This window comes from Cervus canadensis, chromosome 21 (genome assembly GCF_019320065.1).
Source record: "Cervus canadensis isolate Bull #8, Minnesota chromosome 21, ASM1932006v1, whole genome shotgun sequence".
Lineage (NCBI taxonomy): Eukaryota > Metazoa > Chordata > Mammalia > Artiodactyla > Cervidae > Cervus > Cervus canadensis.
The window spans coordinates 43,471,901-43,496,764 of record NC_057406.1 but is presented as its reverse complement, the minus strand read 5'-3'; the positions used below and the strand labels follow the sequence as shown (position 1 = coordinate 43,496,764).

The 24,864-nt window shown below is 37.3% G+C and overlaps 2 protein-coding genes and 1 pseudogene across 2 annotated transcripts; 2 read left to right on the top strand and 1 right to left on the bottom strand.

The window, feature by feature from the left end:
- The first annotated feature begins 3,333 nt into the window (after positions 1-3,333).
- Positions 3,334-5,047, top strand: LOC122423183 (annotated as a pseudogene).
- Positions 5,048-15,970: 10,923 nt separating this feature from the next.
- Positions 15,971-16,909, top strand: LOC122423448 (olfactory receptor 6C1-like). Its single transcript, XM_043440529.1, has one exon. It carries the CDS (start codon positions 15,971-15,973, stop codon positions 16,907-16,909), a length of 939 nt encoding a protein of 312 aa, XP_043296464.1.
- Positions 16,910-22,725: 5,816 nt separating this feature from the next.
- LOC122423447 (olfactory receptor 6C3-like) lies at positions 22,726-23,670 on the bottom strand. Its single transcript, XM_043440528.1, has one exon. It carries the CDS (start codon positions 23,668-23,670, stop codon positions 22,726-22,728), a length of 945 nt encoding a protein of 314 aa, XP_043296463.1.
- Between the last annotated feature and the right edge of the window lie 1,194 nt (positions 23,671-24,864).

Here is a 24,864-nt window from a genome sequence, read left to right as displayed (position 1 = left end):
TGGACAGGGAGGCCTGGTGTGCTGCAATTCATGGGGTCGCAAAGAGTCGTACACGACTGAGTGACTGAACTGAACTGAACTGAAAGTAAAACTTAAAGCATTATCTTCCAGAAAACATTTTTTTTCCCTTCAAAATTTCTCCCATCTAAATTATATTAATGCTCTCTTTCTCTTTCCCTCTCCCTCTGTCTGTCTTTCTCTATATACATATATATAGCTTTCTAACCTATATTATATTTTTTTATCTACATTAATATTTTGTTAATAGAAAGTCGCTACTACCTTGGAATAATCCAAGAAATAGCAAAGAAGGTCTTTTATTTTGTCTTTCTAAATAACAGTTATGATAATAATATGCATTAAATAATAATATTTAAAATAATGCATTTTAAAAAGAAGCAAAGAATTCCCTCCCTACATTAAACCAGTTCATTTTCATATCACTCATTCTGAAAATACTCATTAAATAGTAAAGTTTACATCCCACTGTCAGAAGTTTTGGCAATAGACTATTTAATATCAAGATATAGGTTTTCTGATTTGTAACATGTAAAGCATCATAATATTGTGAAAATTTTCAGTGTTTTTTCACTTACTAGTCTGAGACTTCTTTCACTCACTTCATTGAACAGCAAAAAGTATAGCTGCTGTTGATTTAAGGAAAATTCCTGCTGAGATGGATCATAGTCAGTGCTACAGAGAGAATATGTGACGTTCACAAGAAAATGAGCTTATTTTTTCCCTAATCCTCAGGGACTAGAGGGAAAAGAAAGGTGAAGAACACTTGCAAGAAAAATAGGCATTAAAATTTCATATTCTGTAGACAAATGTATAGCAATTCAATTATGTGATAGGTATTTATAAACACAAAAGTCATTGTTCTCAATTAACAAGCCTCTGTAATTAACAAATCTGTATTACTCTGAACTATAAACACTTTCTAAGGTGTGATCTGTCAACCATTCCCGGAATTTCCTTGGTGAGGTAATGAAGAATATTTCTGTTTCTAAGACATAATTTCAGACTTGCCTTCCTAACAATCTATCCGCATTTTTCCCTTAGTCCCATGGAGCTTAAGTTAACAAGCTTCATATTCCTTTCTGTCCCTTTCTTTTTAATGAACTCTAATAATGGATACCCCACTGTCAAATCATGCTTGTAGTTCATTGAATGTGAAAATTAACCTATTATATAAATAAAGGCTTGCCATCGTGCTAAATAAAATAACTAGCAATGACTTTCAGGACATCTCTGTCATTCTAAAGTAAATTTAAGGGTGGCTCTTGTGACAAAAGAGTACTATCATTCCCCAAATTCTCCAATTTAAAGAAGCAACACTATTTAAACAACTATTAGAGACAGAGACATTGTTTTTCCTTATTTTATATAAATATGCATGTGAGAAGCTTCCTAAATTCTTCAATATAATTGAAAACATAAATTAGCCTCCTGTATTGTATACATGTACTGAATTTGTTTTTATTATGTTCAGCCTCCTAAGAAGTCATAAGTGATGCTGCAAACATATTTATCATCAAGGCATGTTGCACCCTCAAAATTACTGCACAGCATTCCAATTGCTGATCTTTCCCTCTCCTTTGGCCATAATTTTTTTTTTTTTTTGTGCAAAGTTAATTTGTCACAGAAGACAACAGAACATTGGTTTAATTTAATACCTTGGGTAAATTTTTATTTTAAAACAACTTGATTTTTTTTTTCTGGAATGATTTATTCCACTCCTGACTGTGTTTGCTGACTTCTAATATCATGTAAGAACTTCATCATAACTAAATGGAAACAAATCATAAGAGGAATCAATTTATATTATTTTCAGATTATTGCTTTAAGACTGCCTTTGAATAATCTTACAATTAGTTCAAAATTCTGTTTCCCTGATTCTTTTGGGGAAAAAAATGACCTTACATTTTTCCTAATAAAAAAGGGGAGTCAAATTAAGTAGGTCAGTTCAAAGCACCAACCAGTAAGAATAGGAATAAAGAGGAAAAACAGTAATCACCTAAAATCACTCTCAAAGTTTTTAGGTTTTCATAGAGATACTGTTTCTCTCCTGATTGTCTCAGTTTGTTAACTAGTATCTATATTTGAAGATAATTTTAACTTTAAAAGGAAAAAACAAGTTTTATAATAATATGGCATCAGGACTTAATTTTAATTTATAATGTGTTTGATTATGTGGCTTTGCATTCTGAGAGAAATGCATTAAAAATACAACTCTCTGAGTTTTAGGTTTGTTTGTTTTTCCACTATGAAAATGAGTATAATTTCATTAAATAATTCTGTTGTTGTTGTTCAGTCCCTCGGTCATGTCAGACTCATTGCAACCCCATGGACTGCAGTATGCCAGGCTTCCCTGTCCTTCACCATCTCCTGGAGCTTGCTCCAATTCATGTCCATCGAGTTAGTGATGCCATCAAACCATCTCATCCTCTGTTGTCTCCTCCTCCTCCTCCTGTGTTCAATTTTTCTCAGCATCAAGGTCTTTTCTAATGATCGGCTCTTTGCATGAGGTGGCCAAAGTATTGGAGCTTCAGCTTCAGCATCAGTCCTTCCAATGAATTTTCAGGATTGATTTCCCTTATGATTGACTGTTCTGATCTTATAGTCCAAGGGACTCTCAAGATTTTTCTTCAACACCACAGCTCAAAAGCATCAATTCTTGGGCGCTCAGCTTTCTTTGCGGTCCAACTCTCACATCCATAAAGGACTACTGGAAAAAACATAGCTTTTGACTATACAGAATTTTGTCGGCAAAGTAATGTCTCTGCTTTTTAATACACTGCCCAAGTTTGTCATAGCTTTTCTTCCAAGGAGCAAGCGTCTTTTAATTTCATGGCTGCAGTCACCAAGTGCAGTGATTTTGAAACCCAAGCAAATAAAGTCTGTTGTCGTTTCCATTGTTTCCCCATCTATTTGCCATGAAGTGACGGGACTGGATGCTATGATCTTTGTTTTTCAACAAAGTTTTAAGTCAACTTTTTCTCTCTCCTCTTCCACCTTCATCAAGTGATGGTTTATTTAAACTAAAAGTAAAGTATATAAAAACAAAGCTTTCATTGCCTTTTTCCTTACAATCTTATCTCTCCTTGTCATACAAATGCATCATATCAGTCAGTTAAATCATTAAAAAATATATTGGCCATCATTTCAGTTTTAGGTTAAGCGATCCAGCACTTCTAAAAGTCACCCTCACACGCTGAATACATTTGGAATTATTTTGTCTATAGATAATATTTAATACATCTCTCATTGTAGCCACAGTAGCAAAAATAGTGAATGGATGCAAGATATGGAATTACTTGGTCCTTTATGGACATGACTCTATACGGTTTTAACCAGTATGAGCCACATGTTGTTTTATCCACCACATATGCCCCAGGCTCATGGGAAATATGCCAGTGAATCCAAAGTGCCACCAACGGCCAAGAGGAAAATACTTTAAGGATCATAGACATGTTATCAACACTCTTTGCGACCATGGACTGTTGCCTGCCAGGTTCCTGTGTCCATGATTTTCCAGGCAAGAATACTGGAGTGGTTTACCATTTCTTTTTCCAGAGGATCTTCTCGACCCAGATTTGAACCCACATCTTCTGCTTGGCAGGTGGATTCTTTACCACTGAGCCATCTGGGAAACACTTTCAAGTTATGGTATCATCTAATAAATACATCACAGAAAAATGTATTTATATGATTGTTTCTTTAAAAAATGCAGTTATTTGAATAAATTGGACAAAGCAAAAGGATTGCTTTAATTTATAGTCACTGAATAATATGACTTATTGTATGAAATTTTCCTAACATCTCCTGCTCGATTTAGAATGAGTGCTAGTAAATAAAGCAGGACTCAAACCTTTTAAGGTACAATGCAAAGAAAATAATCAAAAGAAAATAACATCAGCATGAATATAGAATTGTATTCATGAGAATGATATTGATCACAATGAATTAAATCTTTCATCTTTTCCCTTTAATACACTTTCCACCTAAATATATTTACAAGAAGGAAAAAGGAGAAAAAGAGACAGAGAAATGAACCACACACCGTGATCACATGGTTTGTCCTCCTAGGCCTTTCTGATGATCCTGACCTTCAGATTGTGATTTTCCTCTTTTTATTTATCACACATGTATTGTTACTGGAAACCTATTATCACCCTAACCTGAGTGGACTCCCATCTCCAGACACCAATGTATTTCTTCCTCTGAAACTTCTCTTTCTTAGAAATCTCCTTTACTACTGTGTGTATCCCTAGATTTCTGGGGGCAATCATCACCAGGGACAAGACTATTTCTTACAATTGTGCAGCCTAACTATTTTTCTCTATTTTCATGGGAGTGACTGAATTTCACATTCTAACCTCCATGTCCTATGACCACTACGTCGCCATCTGCAAACCCCTGCATTACACAACCATTGTGAGCAAGAAGTTCTGCAGCCTGCATGTGCTCTGTGCTTGGGCTGGGCAGGTTTCTTACCATCTTCCAACGCCTTATGCTTTTCATCCAGTTGGATTACTGTGCTTCCAATTGAGCACAGTAATCACTTTTTGATCACTTTTGGTGTGACTGTTTTCCCCTTTTACAATTGTCTTGTTCACATTGATCATCTTGTGTGTGACTGTTTCCCTCTTTTATAATTGTCTTGTTCAGATACATGACTTCCAGTGGTAATGGGATTTTTACTTTGCTTTTGTTAGTTTGCTGTTCATCTTGGCATTAGTGATTTTGTACTATATGCACATTATTAGGGCTATTTAGAGAATTCCATCTGCTAGTCAGAGAAAAAAGGCCTTCTCTACTTGTTCCGCTCACATGATTGCCATTTCTATCTCCTATGGAAGCTGTATATTCATGTATGCTAATCCGTTGGCCAAAGAAATGGTGTAATTAATAAGAGGAGTAGCTATTCTTAGTACCTCTGTGGCCCCCATGTTGAACCCCTACATCTACACTCTTGAGAGACCAGCCAGTAAAAGAAGCCTTCAAAGACATGGTCTATAAAGCAATGTTTCCTGCCAATAAGTGAGATTTTGGTAAAAAATGAAGGCTACTTTAAATAGAAATTAGATTAAACCCTGAAAATCCTAAATATCTGCATAGCTATGTTTGCTGTTTATAGTCTCTTAACAAGCCACATAATAGTTAATATAATAATTTCCCAATGTTTCTTTCACTTCAATGCCCAAGTTTCTCCAGTGCATTGTTATTTATATTTAAAATTATAGCAAATATTATTTCTCATTCAGAATTTTCTGGACATGAAACGTATTTCTTTAAGACATAGCACGATGTGAATAGATAGTTTTAATTCTGTTAATCAGTCCCTGAAAAGATCCTATAATGCAACATCATACTTCAAATGTAGAGTTTCAAAATGAGTGTGTAATTTCCAGTGTATTTTCGGGCTGAATGTTGACAATTTCCTATAGTTTAAGAATTTATATATTCAATGATAAGGCACTAAAGAGATAAAAGTCCAAAGAGATAAAACGTACATTAAATGTAGAATTTTTCATTTTGTAAAGTTCAGTACCTATTTTCAAGGTAAACATTTATCATATTATGTACTAGTAATAAAATTCACATATTCTCTATCACTTTTGAAAAATACTTATATTCAAATAATTCAGAGTGAATGCAATAAAACTAAATCACTGCCAATTTCCTGAACTTAGTGATCATATTTATGACAATTGTTTTTCATTCTTGGTGAAGGGTTCACAAACCTCCAATTTTTTAGGGTCTACTTTTTGAAATTTATTTTGTTTATTTGATTGGGTTATTTTCTCTTTCTTCATGTCCCTTGTAAATTGGGTTGCTAGGGAAAAAAAAATGCTCTTCAGAGAAATACTGATTTAGGAAATTCAGGAAACCATTTCCATAACTTTTGCACATTTAGATATCTTCACATAGATACTATGCAAAATATTGCATATACCTCTGGCCTATTTCTCATGTTTTTCTATCCCTATGGACATTGTCTGGCAAGTTTTCTGTTTCAGTAGTGATACAAAAGTTGATAATATGTTTATAATCCTCAGTGTATTTTCCTCTTCGCCCTGGTTGGTACATTTGATTCACCTGAGTATTTCCAACGAGCCTTGGGCATATGTGGTGGATAAAGCAACACTTGTCTCATGCGGGTTAAATTCCACATAGAAATAATACCCATAAAGGACCACATTAACTCCATATCTGCTTCCCTTCACTATTTTTGCTATCATGGCTGAATGAAAAATGTATCCAAATATTTTCTATAATAACTATAGAAATAAAATAATTTCAAATGTATTGAGAAAGAGTAACTTTCTAGAAGTGCTGGTTTGCTTAAACAAAAATGGAAACAGTTTCCAATATATTATTTGTAATTTCAACTGCCTGATGTGATGCACTGTAGGACAAAGAGAGGTAAGATTGCAAAGTAAAAGGCAATGAAGCTTTTCTAAGCACTGAGTTATTAGTTCTTAGCTCAGCTTTTTATCAGGTACAGATGAATAATTGGCGTTGCCATTCGTTTCTGATGTATATCAAGGATTATGAAAAATGAACATGCTTACATTTCCTGTTTGTCATAGGAATATATTTTTTCACTAGTTTTCAGAAAATTTTCTCTGAGTTTGGTTTTCCTTACTGAATAAAGGTTTGCAGAGTAACACAAGATTCTGTTTCAGAAAAAAATAGTTCAGAATTCTAATTTGACCATTAACTAACTGTATGATTTTGTTCATATTATTTAACCTCTCAGTGTCAGTTTCTCCAAACTTAACATAGTGTTATTATAATGAGTAAATCAGATAAGTACATCAACCGCAGCATTGTCCCTTAAATGAGACTCTTCATAAATAGTTACTATTGTTTTATAGTGAGACCATCTTTCTTGAATGTGATATCTGATATTATTTTTAGGAATAATGAAGAGGACAATATTTATGTGAGTAAAAGCTTTAAAAAATTTATATAATTTAATTTTACTTTTAAATTAAATAAGCCCTTACAATAACTCAATGAGGCATTGTCCTCATTTTCACAGTGGGGGAAGGGGGTAAGCACAGAATCCAAACCAAAAATTCAGAGATGGTTATATTTTTAACAAATTTCTCTCGGAATGCAAAGCCCCAATAATCCCACACATTATAAATTAACTCCTGATCAGTTCATTTGTTCAATCATGTCCAATTTTTTGGGATCCCATGGACTACAGCATGCTAAGCTTCCTGTCTGTCACCAACTCATGGAGCTTGCTCAAACTCATGTCCATTGAATAGGTGATGCCATCCAACAATTTCATCCTCTGTTTTCCCCTTCTCCTCCTACCTTCAATCTTTGAAAGCATCAGGGTCTTTCCCAATGAGTCAGTTATTCATATGAGGTGGTCAAAGTACTGGAGCTTCAGCATCAGTATTGGTCCTTCCAATGAATATTCAGGACTGATTTCATTTAGGATGGACTGGCTGGATCTCCTTGCAATCCAAGACACTCAAAAGTCTTTCCCACATCACAGTTCAAAAGCATCAATTCTTTGGTGCTCAGCTTTCTTTATAGTCCAACTCTCACATCCGTACATGACTATGAAAAACCATAACTTTGACTAGACTGATCTTTGTTGGGAAAGTAATGTCTCTGCTTTTTAATATGCCATCTAGGTTGGCCATAGCTTTTCTTCAAAGGAATAAGCATCTTTTAATTTCATGGTTGCAGTCACCATATGCAGTGATTTCAGAACCCCCCAAAATAAAGTCTGTCACTGTTTCCATTGTTTCCCCATCTATTTCCCATGAAGTGATGGGACCAGATGCCTTGATCTTTGTTCCTTTGAGTGTTGAGTTTTAAGCCAGCTTTTCCACTCTCCTCTTTCACTTTCATCAAGAAGCTTGTTAGTTCTGCCATAAGGGTGGTGTCATCTGCATATCTGAGGTTATTGATATTTCTCCTGGCAATCCTGATTCCAATTTGTGCTTCATCCAGCCAGCATTTTGGATGATGCAATCTGCATATAAGTTAAATAAGTGTTGACAGTGTACAGCCTTGATGTACTCCTTTCCCTATTAGGAACCAGTCTGTTGTTCCATGTCTGGTTCTAACTGTTGCTACGTGACCTGTGCACATTTCTCAGGAGGCAGGTAAGGTGGTCTGGTATTCCCATCTCTCTCAGAACTTTCCACACTTTGTTGTGATCTACATAGTCACAGGCTTTGCTGTAATCAATAAAGCAGAAGTAGATGTTTTTCCGATATTCTCTTGCATTTTTGATGACCCAAAGGATGTTCGCAATTTGATCTCTGGTTCCTCTGCCTTTTCTAATCCAGCTTGAACTTCTGGAAGTTCATGGTTCATGTGCTGTTGAAGCCTCGCTTGGAGGATTTTGCGTATTACTTTGCTAGCATGTGAGATAAGTGCAACTGTGTGGTAGTTTGAGCATTGTTTGGCATTGCCTTTCTTTGGAATTTAATGAAAACTGACCATTTCCGGTCCTGTGGCCACTGCTGAGTTTTCCAAAGTTGCTGACATATTGAGTGCAGCACTTTCACAGTGTCATCTTTTAGAATTTGAAAGAGGTCAACTGGAATTCCATCACCTCTACTAGCTTTGTTCATAGTGATGCTTCCTAAGGCTAACCTGACTTCAGACTCCAGGATGTCTGGCTCTAGGTGAGTGATCACACCATCATTGTTATCTGGGTCATAAAGATCTTTTTTTTGTATAGTTCTTCTGTGTGTTCTTGCCACCTCTTCTTAATATCTTCTGCTTCTGTTAGGTCCATATCACCTGTCCTTTATTGTGCCCATCTTTGCATGAAATGTTCCTTTGGTATCTCTTATTTTCTTGAAGAAATCTCTAATCTTTTCCATTCTATTGTTTTTCTCAATTTATTGTATTTATCACTAAGGAAGGCTTTCTTATCTCTCCCTGCTATTCTCTGGAACTCTGCATTCAAATGGGTATATCTTTCCTTATCTCCTTTTCCTTTTGCTTCTCTTCTTTTCTCAGCTATTTGTATGCCTCCTCACACAACCATTTTGCCTTTTTGTATTTCTTTTTCTTGGAGATGGTCTTGATCACTGCCTCCTGTAGAATGTCGTGAACCTCCATCCATAATTTTCCAGGCATTCTGTCTATCAGATCTAATCCCTTGAATCTATTTGTCACTTCCACTGTATAATTGTAAGGAATTTGATTTAGATCATAACTGAATGTTCTAGTGATATCCCTCACTTTCTTCAATTTAAGTCTGATTTTGGCAACAAGGAGTTCATGATCTGAGCCACATTCAGCTACTGGTCTTGCTTTTGATGACTGTGTAGAGCTTCTCCATCTTTGGCTGCAAAGAATATAATCAATCTGATTTCAGTATTAACCATCTGGTGATGTCCATGTGTAGAATATTCTCTTGTGTTGTTGGAAAAGGGTGCTTGCTATGACCATTGGGTTCTTTTGGCAAAACTCTGTTATTCTTTTCCTGCTTCATTTTGTACTCCAAGTCTAAACTCGCCTGTTAGTCCAGGTATCTCTTGACTTCCTACTTTTCCATTCCAGTCCCCTATGATGAAAAGGACATGTTTTTTGGGTATTAGTTCTAGAAGGTCTTGTAGGTCTTCACAGAACTGTTCAACTTCAGCTTCTTCTGCTTTAGTGACTGGGGCATAGGCTTGGATTACTGTGATGTTGAATGGCTACTTTGGAAAAGAACAGAGATCATTCTGTCGTTTTTGAGATTGCACCCAAGTACTCCATTTTGGATTCTTTTGTTGACTATAAGGGCTACTCCATTTTTCCTAAGGGATTCTTCCCACAATAGTAGATGCAATGGTCATCTGAATTAAATCTGCCCATTCCAGTACATTTTAGTTCACTGATTCCTAAAATGATATTCTCTCTTTCCATCTCCTGTTTGACAACTTCTAATTTACCTTGATTCAAGGACCTAATATTCCAGGTTCCTATGCAATATTGTTCTTTACAGCATCAGACTTTACTTCCATCACCAGTCACATCCACAACTGAGTGTTGTTTTGCTTTGGCTCCATCTCTTCATTCTCTCTCTGAGGTTATTTCTCCACTGCTCTCCAGTAGCATATTGGGCACCTATTGATCTGGTGAGTTCCTCTTTCAGTGGCCTATCTTTTTGCCTTTTCAGTGTTCATGGGGTTCTCAAGGCAAGAGTACTGAAGTGGTTTGCTATTCCCTTCTCCAGTGGACGACATTTTGTCAGAATTCTCCAATGTGACCCATCCATCTTGGTTGGCCCTGCTTGGCATGATTCATAGTTTCTTTGAGTTATACAAGGCTGTGGTCCATGTGATCACTTTGATTAACTTTCTGTGATTGTGGTTATCATTCAGTCTGACCTCTGACAGATAAGGGTAAGGATAATTCCTGATGCCATTTTATTATAAGTATTTATACAAATATATTATATAAATTATATATTTCATATTATTTTATAAATAAATTATTTTATAATTTATTATTTTATTTTTATTTATTTTTATATTTTATATTTTATTATATTTATTTTATTATTTGTTATTTTATTATTATTATTCTATTTATTATTTATATATTATTTTATAAATTATTTTATAAATAAATAAATTATATATATTTTTTTAAGTTAAAATTTATCTTCAAGTATAGATATAGTTTTCAAACTGAGACAATCAGGAGAGAAATAAAAACAGCTCTGAGTAATAATCTGAAAATAATCTTATTCTTCTCATGAAGTTTTTTTTTTTTTTTTCTTCATGCAATTGTGATGAAGGTCTTCCACAGTATTTGATGTCATGGTAAACACAGGCAGGAGATGAATGAATCATTCCAAAAAAAATTAGAATTGTTATAAAGCCAAACTATTTTCCAACATATCAAGTGAAATGAAGTGAAAGTCCCTCAGTCCTGTCCGACTCTTTGAGATCCCATGGACTGTAGCCCACCAGGCTCCTCTGTCCATGAAATTCTCAAAGCAAGAATATTGGAGTGGATTGTCATTTCCTTCTCCAGGGGATCTTCTAGACCCAAGGATCCCAGGTCTCCCGCATTGCAGGCAGATTTCTTACCATCTGAACCACCAGGGTCTGTTCTCTTCTATGACAAAATAGCTTAGTTTATAAACCTAACACCACCCCCCCCAAAAAAAAAAAAAAAAAAAAAGATAAACAAGTGAGAGGGCAAGAGAGAAAATTGGAAAACTGCCAGTAAATCTGAAGCTGTAAGTTGCCTTGAGGATATATGCATTCACAGCATTACTTATGATTTCTTAGAAATCTTAATGTTAAGAAGAGAAAATACAGTACACATAGAGAATGCTGGAAGCTAATTTATGTTTCCAATTATATTGTGGAATTTAGGGAGTGTCCCACCCTCTTCTCACAATTTGCATTAAATAAGGAAAATAATCTGTTTTTAATAGATACATCAATACTGTTTCTTCTTTTAAATTGGAGAATTTGGGGAATGCTAGTATTCTTTTTGCAAAGAAGTCATTCTTACAATTTACTAAGGAATGACAGAGGTGTCCTGAAAACCATTTCCATTATCTTGCTCAAAGCAATGTCAAGCTTTTTTGTTACCCTAAATTCCAAGGGAATAGCAGGAAAAATGTGGAAAAGTCCTAAGGAAGGAAAGTCTGAAATTATGTCTTATAGACTTGGATATATTCTTCATTGCTTTACCAAAAACATCTCAGGAATGGCTGACACTTTGCATTCCAGAAATGGTTCGCTGATCTGAATCATACACAGCTGTTAATTACAGATGATTATTGTTAATTGAGAACAATGACTTTTACATTTGCCTTGGAAAGTATCTATCAAATACTTGAGTTGCCATGAATTTGTCTACAGAAAATTTAAAGCCTGTTGTTTTTGTAAGTGCTCTTAACATTGTTTTCCTCTGGTCCTTGAGGATTAGCAAAAGGATATGTTCATTTTCTCCTAAACATCACATGACTTCCCAGTAGAATTTTAGCCACCATTCATCTCAGCTGGAATTTTCCCTGAATATTATAGCTATAGTTTCCTTACACAGTAAAGTGAATGAAAAGAGGGCTCAGGCTTATAAGAGAGATAAACACTGAGAATTTTCACAATTTTATGATGCAACCTAGACAGTGTATTAAAAAAACAGAGACATTGCTTAGCCGACAAAGGTCAATCTAGTCAAAGTTATGGTCTTTCCAGTAGTCATATGTGGATGTGAGAGTTGAACCATAAAGAAAGCTGAGCACTGAAGAATTAATGTTTTTGAACTGTGGTATTAGAAAAGACTCTTGAGAGTCCCTTGGACTGCAAGGAGATCAAACCAATCAATTGCAAAGGAAATCAGTCCTGAATATTAATTGGAAAGACTGATGCTGAAACTGAAGCTCCAATACTTTGGACACCTGATGCAAAGAACTGGCAAATTGGAAAAGACCCTGATGCTGGGAAAGATTGAAGGCAGGAGGAGAAGGGGGCAATAAAGGATGATATGGTTGTGTTAGGTAGTTAGAATATGGAAAAGGAGTCCAGAATGGCAGTGGCTAAAAGACCTGGAAAGGAAAAGCCCGTGAAAACAGAACAAAGAAAGGTTTGAGGACCAGAGTGAGGACCTCAGGTAAAACAAACAGCACTCCTGGCTGGCCCAATTTACATAGGACAGGCCCAGGGAGAGAGAAACATATAAAAAGAGGAGTCAAGCTAGCTCTTTCTCTGAATCTTAACAAATTTACCTCTTACCTATCGCTTTGTCTCTCACTGAATTTTTGCAATGAGACATCACAGCCTAAGCTTCATTAGGTCCTGAAGCCAGGCATCCTGGGTTTTGGTCGGGCTCGAGTCCTGGGAGAGAGAGCTGAAGGACAGGAAGAAAAACCAGTGGGAAAAATGTGACAAGCGATCCCCTTCATAGCCTGCTGGAAAATCTGTTAAATTTGTGACCTGTGCTCACAGTTTTCATTGGTCTGATTCTTGGCACAGAGAAGAGTAAGGACAGAAGAACCCCCATCAGCTTGTGTAACAGCTACTGGGGCTCAGCAGATAGCGCCTTTGGGACATGAGGAGTAGTCTCTCCAGACTCCCTCAATTGTGCCCACTGCCACTCGCCTGTTCGTGGGGGTTCGAGGAAACAAGAAATGAGAGATTGTAAAGGAGTTAAGATTTCGTTAGGCGTATGTCCCTCCAGCCATAGGAGCGAGGATCTCCTAGCTTAACTGGAGGTCTTCTAGAATCTGAGACTGAGCCGCGGGGGCTTTCTGCTGAGTTCATTTTTCGCTGTCCCGGTTTCCAGCCTGATGGGCCTCTTGTCACTTCCCTCGCGCTGGGTTTTCTTTGCATTCTGCTTCTACCACCGGAGCTTCGCTGAGTTGGGCTCCTGCTGTGCTTGACCTCCTCCTCGGGGGACCATGCCAAGGTTGTTACAGCCAGGTTAAACCAGGGTCACGGCACCGTAGATGTCAGGCGAGTGTATGCTCCTCGGCTCTTGTCTCATCACACCAAAGATTTGGAGTGACGGACATTAAAGCCCCCTTGGCGTGTCACAGCTCTCTGGTCTTGCACAGACCATGTTATAGCTCTCAGGTCTCCAATGGACCGTGTTATAGCTCTTAGACAAATCAGTGTTACAGCTCAATTTTATTTAGAAGATAGCAGGAAAATCCATCTCCAAGGCGTGAGGGCACGTAGATCCAAAGACGTGAAGAGAAGAGCGCCCCAGCGCGGGAGAGAGAGAGCGCGCTAGCTTTGGCTCCTCTTTTTATATGTTTCTCTCTCCCTGGGCCTGTCCTATGTAAATTGGGCCAGCCAAAAGTGCTGTTTGTTTAACCTGAGGTCCTCATTCCAGTCCTTGGACCTTCCTTTATTCTATTTTCACAGGCTTTTCCCTTCCAGGTCTTTTAGCCACCACCATTCTGGACTCCTTGTCCCTATTCTAACTACCTAACAGTTGGATGGTATCACCGACTTGATGGACATGGGTTTGGGTGGACTCTGGGAGTTGGTGATGGACAGGAAAGCCTGGAGTGCTGCAGTCCACGGGGTCGCAAAGAGTCAGAAAAGACTGAGAGACGGAACTGAGTAATGATGCCATACATACTAAAAAGGGCTTCTCTGGTGGCTCAAATGATAAAGAATCTGCCAGCAATGCAGGAGACCCTAGTTGGATCCCTTAGTCAGGAAAATCCCCTGGAGAAGGGAATGGCTACCCACTCCAGTATTCTTGTCTGGAGAATCCTATGAATATAAGAGCCTGACCTATGGGATATGGTCCATAGGTTTGCAAAGAGCTAGACAACTGAGCAACTAAGCATGCACATACAACAAATCAATAAACCTATATCTTGAAATTAAATATTCTATTGCAGAAAGATCTCTCCTGATACTGGAATGAACTTTACCATTCAATTTGAATTCACAGCATGAGTGATATTGAAAAGAACTGGATCAATTTATTGAGGGAATTCTTAGTATTTTTTTTAAGTAAATGGATTGTTATTATTATTGCTAAACAGGAAGACAAAATAGAAGGCTTTCATTGCTATTTAATGAATTATACCAATATACTGACAGAATAGAGCTTTAACTAAGTGAACATGAATGTATAAAAAAGGAAAATATAAAAATACAAGGTAGAATAGAAAGTAGAATACACACACACATACAGAGTATAATAATGACATTTAGATGGGAGAAATTTTGAAGAAAAAATGTTCTCTGAAAGATATTGCTTTATGTTTGGTATTAAATATTCATACAATTTAGTCTCTTTAGCCCATGACACAGATCCAGCCTATGAAAAACCCACTCTGCCTCCTCTGTACTCTAGACTCTACAGAATTTCTCTAACTTTTTTGGACCAGGGATCAATTTAGTAGATGATAATTTTTCCATGGACTTGGGTGGGGGGTAGTTACAGTATGGTTCAAGCTCATTATGTGTATTTTGCACTTTATTTCTATTATTATTGCATCCTTGTCATATCAGATCATCAGACATTAGATTGCAGAATTCAGAAACCCCTGCTCCAATACTTGAGGTCACAACGAGTCCATTAGATGTGATTCAGATAAGGAGTTGGAAGTTAGGAAGGTGAATGTGAGTCAGAGTGAGAACTTAGAAGTCTTTCATATTGTTGAAGATTTAACTCCAGTGATGTTCATTTGGGAGACAGTCCTATTCGAGTGATCTTTTTCCTGACATTTTTGGATTTTCTATATTAACTAACAAATACTAATACAAGAAATCAGGTAAAAGATTAGGAAATAACACAGTTTTACAGAGTTTGAAGAAAAGAAGAGGAGCTTCCCAATGGGAAAGAAATTATTTAGGGAAAGATGTAATAAAGTCAACAAGTAGCATTTCTATTCCAGTATTTCAAACACTCAGAAAAGCCTAGGTTAAAATTCCTACTCCCCTTATTTAGAGTATGTGATTTGGATAAAATTAAAAATATTTATTTTTAACCTCATACCAATCAATAAATTAAGGATTTCAAAAGAAATATTCTATGATAAATACACACACTGCTGCTGCTAAGTTGCTTCAGTCGTGTCCAACTCTGTGTGACCCCATAGACGGCAGCCCACCAGGCTCCCCCATCCCGGGGATTCTCCACGCAAGAACACTGGAGTAGGTTGCCATTTCCTTCTCCAATGCATAAAAGTGAAAGTGAAGTCGCTCAGTCATGTCCAACTCTTCGTGACCCCATGGACTGTAGCCTACCAGGCTCCTCCATCCATGGGATTTTCCAGGCAAGAGTACTGGAGTGGGTTGCCATTTCCTTCTCCCCAAATACACACTAGCATATGGTAAAACAAACAAACAAACAAACAAAAAAAGTCTTAAAGATAAGTTCTCCCAAGTTAAATTAATATGGCATAGCCCTTCCAGAAATAAATTCCAGTTCTATCCATGGATATTTCCTTTTTCTTTGAGCTTCTTTGTGTTTTTCTCTGAAGGTTATTGAAAAGAACAAGATAATGAGAAACTACACAGAAATAAGAAAGTTTATCCTCGTGGGACTGTCAGATGACCCACAAGTTCAGGTTGTGATCTTTGTCTTTCTGCTCATCACCTACATGCTCAGCATCACTGGGAACCTGACCATTATCATCCTGACCCTGCTGGATGCCCACCTCCAGACCCCCATGTATTTCTTCCTCAGGAGTTTCTCTATATTAGAGGTGTCATTCACGACTGTCACTATACCAAAGTTCCTGGCCACCATCATTACAGGAGATAAAACCATCTCTTTTAATGATTGTATGGCTCAGTTATTTTTTTTCATTCTCTTGGGAGTCACTGAGTTTTACCTTCTGGCTGCCATGTCCTATGACCGTTACATTGCCATCTGCAAACCGCTGCATTACATGACCATCATGAATCATAGAGTCTGTGCCCTGCTGGTCTTGGCTTCTTGGATGGCTTCATTCTTAATCATATTTCCATTACTCATGCTGTTCATACAGCTTGATTACTGTAAGTCCAATGCTATCAATCATTTTACTTGTGATTATTTCCCCTTATTACAACTTTCATGTTCAAATACCAAATTACTAGAGGTGATGGGCTTTTCCTCTGCTGTGTTTACCTTAATGTTCACTTTGACATTAATAATTCTTTCCTACACATATATAATCAGAACAATTCTGAGGATCCCTTCCACCACTCAGAGGACAAAGGCCTTTTCCACGTGTTCTTCCCACATGATTGTCATCTCCATCTCTTATGGCAGCTGCATTTTCATGTATATGAATCCATCAGCAAAGGACAGAGTGTCTTTGAGCAAGGGGGTGGCTGTGCTAAACACCTCCATAGCTCCCATGCTGAACCCCTTTATTTATACCCTAAGGAATCTACAAGTCAAGCGAGCCTTCATGGACATGGCCAGGAAGACTCTACTTTTCTCAAGGAAATGAAAAAATAAAAGTCCTGCTTTATAAATTAGAGGCATAACAAAGAGCAATCAAATAAAAATCAGGGCTTTTCAAAATCCACTCCTTTTCACATGATTTCCCTGGAAGTGTTTTTCACTGCTCATACTTTCAGTGCCAGCATCTTACCAGAGATAGTGTATACACTATTCCTGTTCTAATTCCCATCATTCACTCATGAATTTCCCTCCCTTTGGGCTCTTCATTCCGCTCTTTAACCTTGGGCTGACTTAATTTCCCTTTTTGAAATGTTTTTTAATTCCATGTTTTCACAATATTTCTTAGAAAACTAAGGGCAGACAGAAAGAGGCAGAGCAGCAGACATGAGAGAGACCTGTGTTTTGATTTCACCAGGAAACATTCTTTCTTGAAATTTAGGAAATATTAAATTATTTTAAACACTGTTTTTTCATTTTTTTTTAATTGGAGGATAATTGTTAAACAATGTTGTCTTGGTTTCTGCCATACATTAACATGACTCAGTCATAAGTATCCATATGCCTCCTCCTTCTTGACTTCACTCCCACCTCCGGCCCCAGCCCACCTCTCTACATTGTCACAGAGCCCTGGGGTAAGTTCCCCGTGTTATACCCCAACCTCTCATTGGCTACCTACTTTACATATGCAATGTATAAGTTTCAATGCTATTTTCTCAATTCATCCCACCTTCTCCCAACCCACACTGCCACCATGCTCACAAGTCTGTTCTCTATGCCTGTGTCTCTATTGCTGCCCTGGAAATAGGTTCATCAGTACCATTTTTCTAGATTCTATATTGAACATCGACATTTTAGCATCAGCAAACTAAAATGGATGGGAATCGGTGAATTTAACTCAGATGACCATTGTGTCTACTACTGTGGACAAGAATCCCTTAAAAGAAATGAAGTAGCCCTCATGGTCAACAAAAGGGTCCAAAATGCAGTACTTAGATGCAATCTCAAAAATGACAGACTGATCTCTGTTCATTTCCAAGGCAAGCCATTCAATATTAGAGTAACTAAAGTCTATGCCACAACCAGTAATGCTGAAAAAGCTGAAGTTGAACAGTTCTATAACCTCTAGAACTAACATCCAAAAAAGATGTTCTTTTCATCATAGGGGACTGGAATGGAAAAGTAGGAAGTTACAAAATACCTGGGGTAATAGGCAAACTTGGCCTTAAAGTACAGAATGGTGCAGAGCAAAGGCTAATAGAGTTTTGCCAAGAGGACACACTGGTCATAGCAAACACCCTCTTCCAACAACACAAGAGAAGACTCCACACATGGACATAAGCAGATGGTCAATATCGAAATCAGATTGATTATATTCTATGCAGTCAAAAATGGAGAAGTTCTATACAGTCAGCAAAAACAAGACCAGGAGCTGACTGTGGCTCAGATCATGAACTCCTTATTGCCAAATTCAGACTTAAATTCAAGAAAGTAGGGAAATCACTAGACCATTCAAATATGACCTAAATCAAATCCCTTGCAATTATACATTGGAAGTGACAAATAGATTCAAGAAATTACATATGATAGACAGAGTACCTGAAGACCTATGGACAGAGGTTCATGACATTCTACAGGAGGCGGTGATCAAGACCATCTTCAAGAAAAAGAAATGCAAAAAGTCAAAATAGTTGTCTGAGGAGGCCTTACAAATAGCTGAGAAAAGTAGAGACGCAAACTCAAAGGAAAAAAGGAAAGATATACCGATATTAATGCAGAGTTCAAAAGAATAGTAAAGAGCAATAAGAAAGCCTCCCTCAGTGATCAATGCAAAGAAGTACAGGAAAACACTAGAATGGGAAAGACTCAAAATCTCTTCAAGAAAATTAGAGATACCAAGGGAACATTTCTTGCAAAGATGGGGACAATAAAGTACATAAATGGTATGAATCTATCAGAAGCAGAAGATATTAAGAAGAGGTGGCAAGAATACACAAAAGAACTCTACAAAAAAGATCTTCATGACCCAGATAATCACAGTGGTGTGATCACTCACCTAGAGCCAGACATCCTGGAATGTGAAGTCAAGTGGGCCTTAGAAAGCATCACTATGAACAAAGCTAATGGAGGTGATGGAATTCCAGTTCAGCTCTTTCAAATCCTGAAAGATGATGCTGTGAAAGTGCTGCACTCAACATGCCAGCAAATCTGGAAAACTCAGCAGTGGCCACAGGACTGGAAAAGGTCAGTTTTCATTCCAATCCCAAAGAAAGGCAATGCCAAAGAATGCTCAAACTACCAAACAGTTGCACTCATGTCACACGCTAGCAAAGTAATACTCAAAATCCTCCTAGCCAAGCTTCAACAGTACATGAACCATGAATTTCCAGATGTTCAAGGTGGATTTAGAGAAGGCAGAGGAACCAGAGATCAAATTGCCATCATCTGTAGGATCATCGAAAAAGCAAGAGAGTCCCCAAAAACCATCTACTTCTGCTTTATTGACTATTGGAAAGCCTTTGACTGTGTAGATCACAACAAACTGTGGAAAATTCTTAAAGAAATGGGAATACCAGACCACCTGATCTGCCTCTTGAGAAATTTGTATGCAGGTCAGGAAGCAACAGTTAGAAACAGACATGAAACAGCAGACTGGTTCCAAATAGGGAAAGGAGTACTTCAAGGCTGTATATTGTCACTCTGCTTATTTAACTTATATACAAAGTACATCATGAGAAATGCTGGACTGGATGAAACACAAGCTGGAATCAAAATTGCCTGGAGATATATCAATAACCTCAGATACGCAGATGATACCACCCTCATGGCAGAAAGCAAAGAGGAACTGAAGAGCCTCTTGATGAAAGTGAAAGAGGAAAGTGAAAAAGTTGACTTAAAACTCAACATTCAGAAAACTAAGGTCATCGTATCCAGTCTCATCACTTCATGGCAAATAGACGGGGAAACAATGGAAACAGTGATGGATTTTATTTTGGGGGGCTCCAAAATCACTGCAGATGGTGACCGAAACCATGAAATTAAAAGAAGCTTACTCCTTGGAAGAAAAGTTATGACCAAACTTCCCAGCATATTAAAAAGCAGAGACATTACTTTGCCAACAAATGTTCATTTAGTCAAAGCTACGGTTTTTCCAGTAGTCATGTATGGATGTGAAATTTGGAGTATAAAGAAAGCTGAGTGCCAAAAAATTGATGCCTTTTAACTGTGGTGTTGGAGAAGACTCTTGAGAGTCTCTTGGATTACAAGGAGATCCAACCAGTCCATCCTAAAGGAAATCAATCCTGAATATTCATTGGAAGGACTGATGCTGAAGCTGAAACTCCAATACTCTGGCCATCTGATACAAAGAACTGACTCATAGGAAAAGACCCTGATGCTGGGAAAGATTGAAGGCAGGAGCAGAAGCAGATGACTGAGAATGGGATGTTTGGATGGCATCACTGACTCAATGTCCATTGAGTTGGTGATGGGCAGGGAGGCCTGGCATGGTGCAGACCATGGGGTCCCAAAGTGTTAGACATGACTGGGTGTTTGAACTGAACTGATGTGTATGCATTAATATACAACATTTGTTCTCTTTCTGGGAGAAGGCAATGGCACCCCGCTCCAGTACTCTTGCCTGGAATATCCCATGGACAGAGGAGCCTGGTAGGCTGCAGTCCATGAGGTCGCTAAGAGTCGGATACGACTGAGCGACTTCACTTTCACTTTTCACTTTCATGCGCTGGAGAAGGACATGGCAACCCACTCCAGTATTCTTGCCTGGAGAATCCCGGGGACGGGGGAGCCTGGTGGGCTGCCATGTATGGGGTCACACAGAGTCGGACATGGCTGAAGTGACTTAGCAGCAGCAGCAATTCTCTTTCTGACTTACTTCACTCTGTATAGCAGGCTCTAGATTCATGCACCTCACTACAACTGACTCAAATTTGTTCCTTTATGTGGATATTTGGTTTATGAACCAGTTTATAACCCAGCATATGGTTGTGCATGTGTGCTCAGTAGGGGCCAAATCTTTGTGACCCTATGACAACCTTCTCTGTGCATGTGCTTAATACAACTTCTTTATCCATTCATCTGTCAATGGACATCAAGGTTGCTTCCATGTCCTGGCTGTTGTGAATTTTGCTGCAATGAACATTAGGGTACATATGTCTTTTAGAACTGTGATTTTGATACATTGATTCTTCCAATCCAAGAATTGGTATATCTCTCCATGTGTTTCTGTCATCTTTGATTTCTTTCATCAGTGTCTTATTGTTTCCTGTATTGTTTCCTCTTTTGTGCATTTATTTCTGGATATTTTGTTCTTTTGTTGCCTTGGTTAATGTGGTTGATTCCTTAATTTCTCTTTTGGATTTTTGTTGCTAGTGTATAGGAATTCAAGGGATTTCTGTGTATTGATTTTGTATCCTGCAACCTTACTAAACTCACTGATTAACTCTAGTCATTTTCTGATAGTATTTTTAGGGTTTTTTTTTTTTTTTGTATAGTATCATTCTGTCTCCAAAGAAAGTTTTACTTCTTCTTTTCCAATCTGGATTCCTTTTCTTTCTTATCCTTCTCTATTGCCAATTGAACATAATTCCAGTTTTTACCTTTTCATCATGGCTGTGAAATAAGAACAATCATATGAAACATTTCCAAATGAAAAACAAGGTAAAAATTTCTTCAAGAGAAAAACAATTACAGTTACCTCAGAAATTTGTTTAAGAAAAGCTATGATGAACCTAGATAGTGTATTAAAAAGCAGAGACATCACTTTGCAAACAAAGATCCATATAGTGAAAGCTGTTTTCTCCAGTGGTTATGTATGAGTGTGAGAGTTGGACCATAAAGAAAGTTGAGCACCCAAGAATTGATGCTTTTAGACTGTGTTGCTAGAGAAGACTCGAGTATCCTTTGGACTACAAGATCAAACCAGTCAATCCTACAGGAAATCAACCCTGACTATTCATTGGAAGGACTGATACTGAAGTTGAAGCTCCAAAATTTTGGCCACCTGATTCAGAGAGCCAGCTGACTGGAAAAGACCATCATGCTGGGAAAAATTGAGGGCAGGAGGATAAGGGGGGAACAGAGGATGAGATGGTTGGATGGCATCACCAGATCATGGACATGAGTTTGAGCAAACTCAGGAAGATAGTGAAGGGCAGGGAAGCCTGGTGTGCTGCAGTCCATGGGAACACAGAATCAGACATGAATGAGTGACTGAACAATGACATAAAGTTGTTGGAAAGATTCAATCAGCCAATATAAAAAGAATAATTAGAATAGTTCTGGAATATAGTAATTGCTGACAAAAATTAATCTCAACCCTCCCTTTCTCTTTCTCCTCATTATCATAATAGTATTATTAATAGTAAAAAGAGTTCAATGTACTTGAATTTCTAATCTTTTAAAAATATTTGAATAGATATTTATATTGTATTTCCAGCACTCTAGTGATTGCCATTGTTTGATTTCCTGAAAATTCCAAATAGAATAAAATTTCCTAATAATGCCATTTCTATTACCTGTTAAAATGAAAATTTCAGAAATCCACATCAACCCTCACACACTTTTCATCAAACTAAATGGCCTGTGCATCTTCAAAAATAAAGTTTCTACTCAAAATTGTAACATTTACCTGTATTTTTTACTTCATTCAAGTATATTTGAATAAAAAAATTACAGAATATTCTGAAATAATAGTCAGCTTTAACCAGTTTATTGGGTTGAGTGTGGGTAAAATTTGAATATGGAGATAAATGAAAAGGAATCATACAACTGTTTTGAAAGAGTTTTTGACAGATTATGAGAATAGAAAGTATTAACAAGAACTTTATTCTTCTGATGATATAATCACTTGCATTTACTGGAGAAAAAGATGACCTTTTGGATGGTCTCCTTGAAAGCTTGCTTCACTTGCTGGTTCCTCAGTGAATATATGAATGGATTCATCATAGGAGGAACAGAAGTATTCATAATAGCAACTCCTTTGTTCAAGGATGCCTTTTCTTTTGCTGAAGGGTTAGCATACATGAATATACAGCTTCCATAAGAGATGGAAATGACAATCATGTGAGAGGAGCATGTAGAAAATGCCTTTTTTCTCTGACTGGCAGAAGGCAGTCTCAGAATTGTCTTGATGATGAACATGTAGGATAGAATTATTAATGCCAAAGTAAAAAGCAGAATTACTATTGCAGAGTAGAAACCAATCACTTCAAGGAGCCATGTGTCTGAGCAGGATAGTTGCAAGAGGGGGAAATAGTCACAAGCAAAGTGATCAATGATATTAGAACCACAGTAATCTAACTGGAGAAAAAGAATAACAGGTGGGAAGATGTTTAAGAACCCTGCCAGCCAAGCACAAAACACAAGCAATCCACAGACTCTGTTGTTCGTGATGGTTGTGTGATGCAGGGGTTTGCAGATAGCTACATAGCGATCATAGGACATGGCAGTTAGAAGACAAAATTCAGTGATACCCAAGAAAATTAAGAAAAACAACTGAGCTGTACAACTGTTGTATGAAATTGCTTTGTCCTTGGTGATAATTGTGCCCAGAAATCTTGAAATACAGACAGTTGTAAAGGAAATTTCTAATACAGAGAAGTTTCTGAGGAAAAAATACATAGGTGTCTGTAGATGGGAGTCCACCAGTGTGAGAATGATGATGGTCAAATTTCCAGTGACACTTAATATATATGTGATGATTAAAAAGAGAAAAGTCACAATCTGAAGCTCTGGATCATCTGATAGCCCCAGAAGAATGAATTCTGTGGGTCTTGTGTGGTTTTTCATTGCTGATCCTTTGTCCCCATTCAAAAAGAAAATGGATGATTTCCTATAAAAAATAAAAGATCAAAATACATTTGAGCATAGAATACAAAGCTTTTAAAGTATCGTTCATGATGATAATGAATGAAATTTAAAAACATGTTCACCTACATAACTCTCTCCAATTTCCATTCAACTTTTCATTCTAGTAAGGAATATTATCTGAAGTCAAATATTATTTATTCTTCAAAAATACATTGTCATAGACTATGAATAAAATAAAACTCATATGATAACACTTATATAAGGCTTTTTTCTCTAATAAATTTTAGTTGTTTCAAGTTATTCTTTAAAATATCTAGCTTCTTTGTAAAACACACATATAGATTTTAATGATTCTTCTGCTTTCCTCAGTATTATAAAAACCAGTATAGTTTGCATTTTAATCTAAATAGAGAGTTTGAAAGTGTACACAGTTTATGTATGTCTACTTCCACATTTTATATTCTGCATAACTGAGGCCCACTTTGTTTAGGTGACTTTCACTAGTTTAAATGACTAGTCAACATACTAAAACTGTGGAAAATTCTTAAAGAGATGGGAATACCAGACAATCTAACCTGCCTCCTGAGAATCGTATATGCAGACAAGAAGCAAAGTAAGGACTGGACATGGAATAATGGACTGTTTCAAAACTGGGAAAGGAGTACTTGAAGGCTGTATATCATCACCCTGCTGGTTAATGTGTGTGTGTGGTTTAGTCGCTCAGTCGTGTCTGACTCTTTGCGACCACATGGATTGTAGCCCACAAGGCGCCTCTGTCCACAGGATTCTCCAGGCAAGAATACTGGAGTGGGTTGCCATTTTCCTCTCCAGAGGATCCAGAGGATCTTCCTAACCCAGGATCGAACCTGCGTCTCCAGCATTGCAGACAGACTTTACCATCTGAGCCAGCATGGAAGATTATCACCCTGCTTATTTAACTTATATGCAGAATGCATCATGTGAAATGCCAGGTTGGATGAATCACAGGCTGGAATAAAGATTGCTGGGAGAAATATCAATTGCCTCAGTTATGCAGATAATACCACATTAATGGCAGAAAGTGAAGAGGAGTAAATAGTCTCTTGATGAAGGTCAAAGAGGGCAGTGAAAAACCTGGCTTGAAACTCAGCATTCAAAAAACTAAGATCCCGGCATCTGGTCCCATCACTTCAT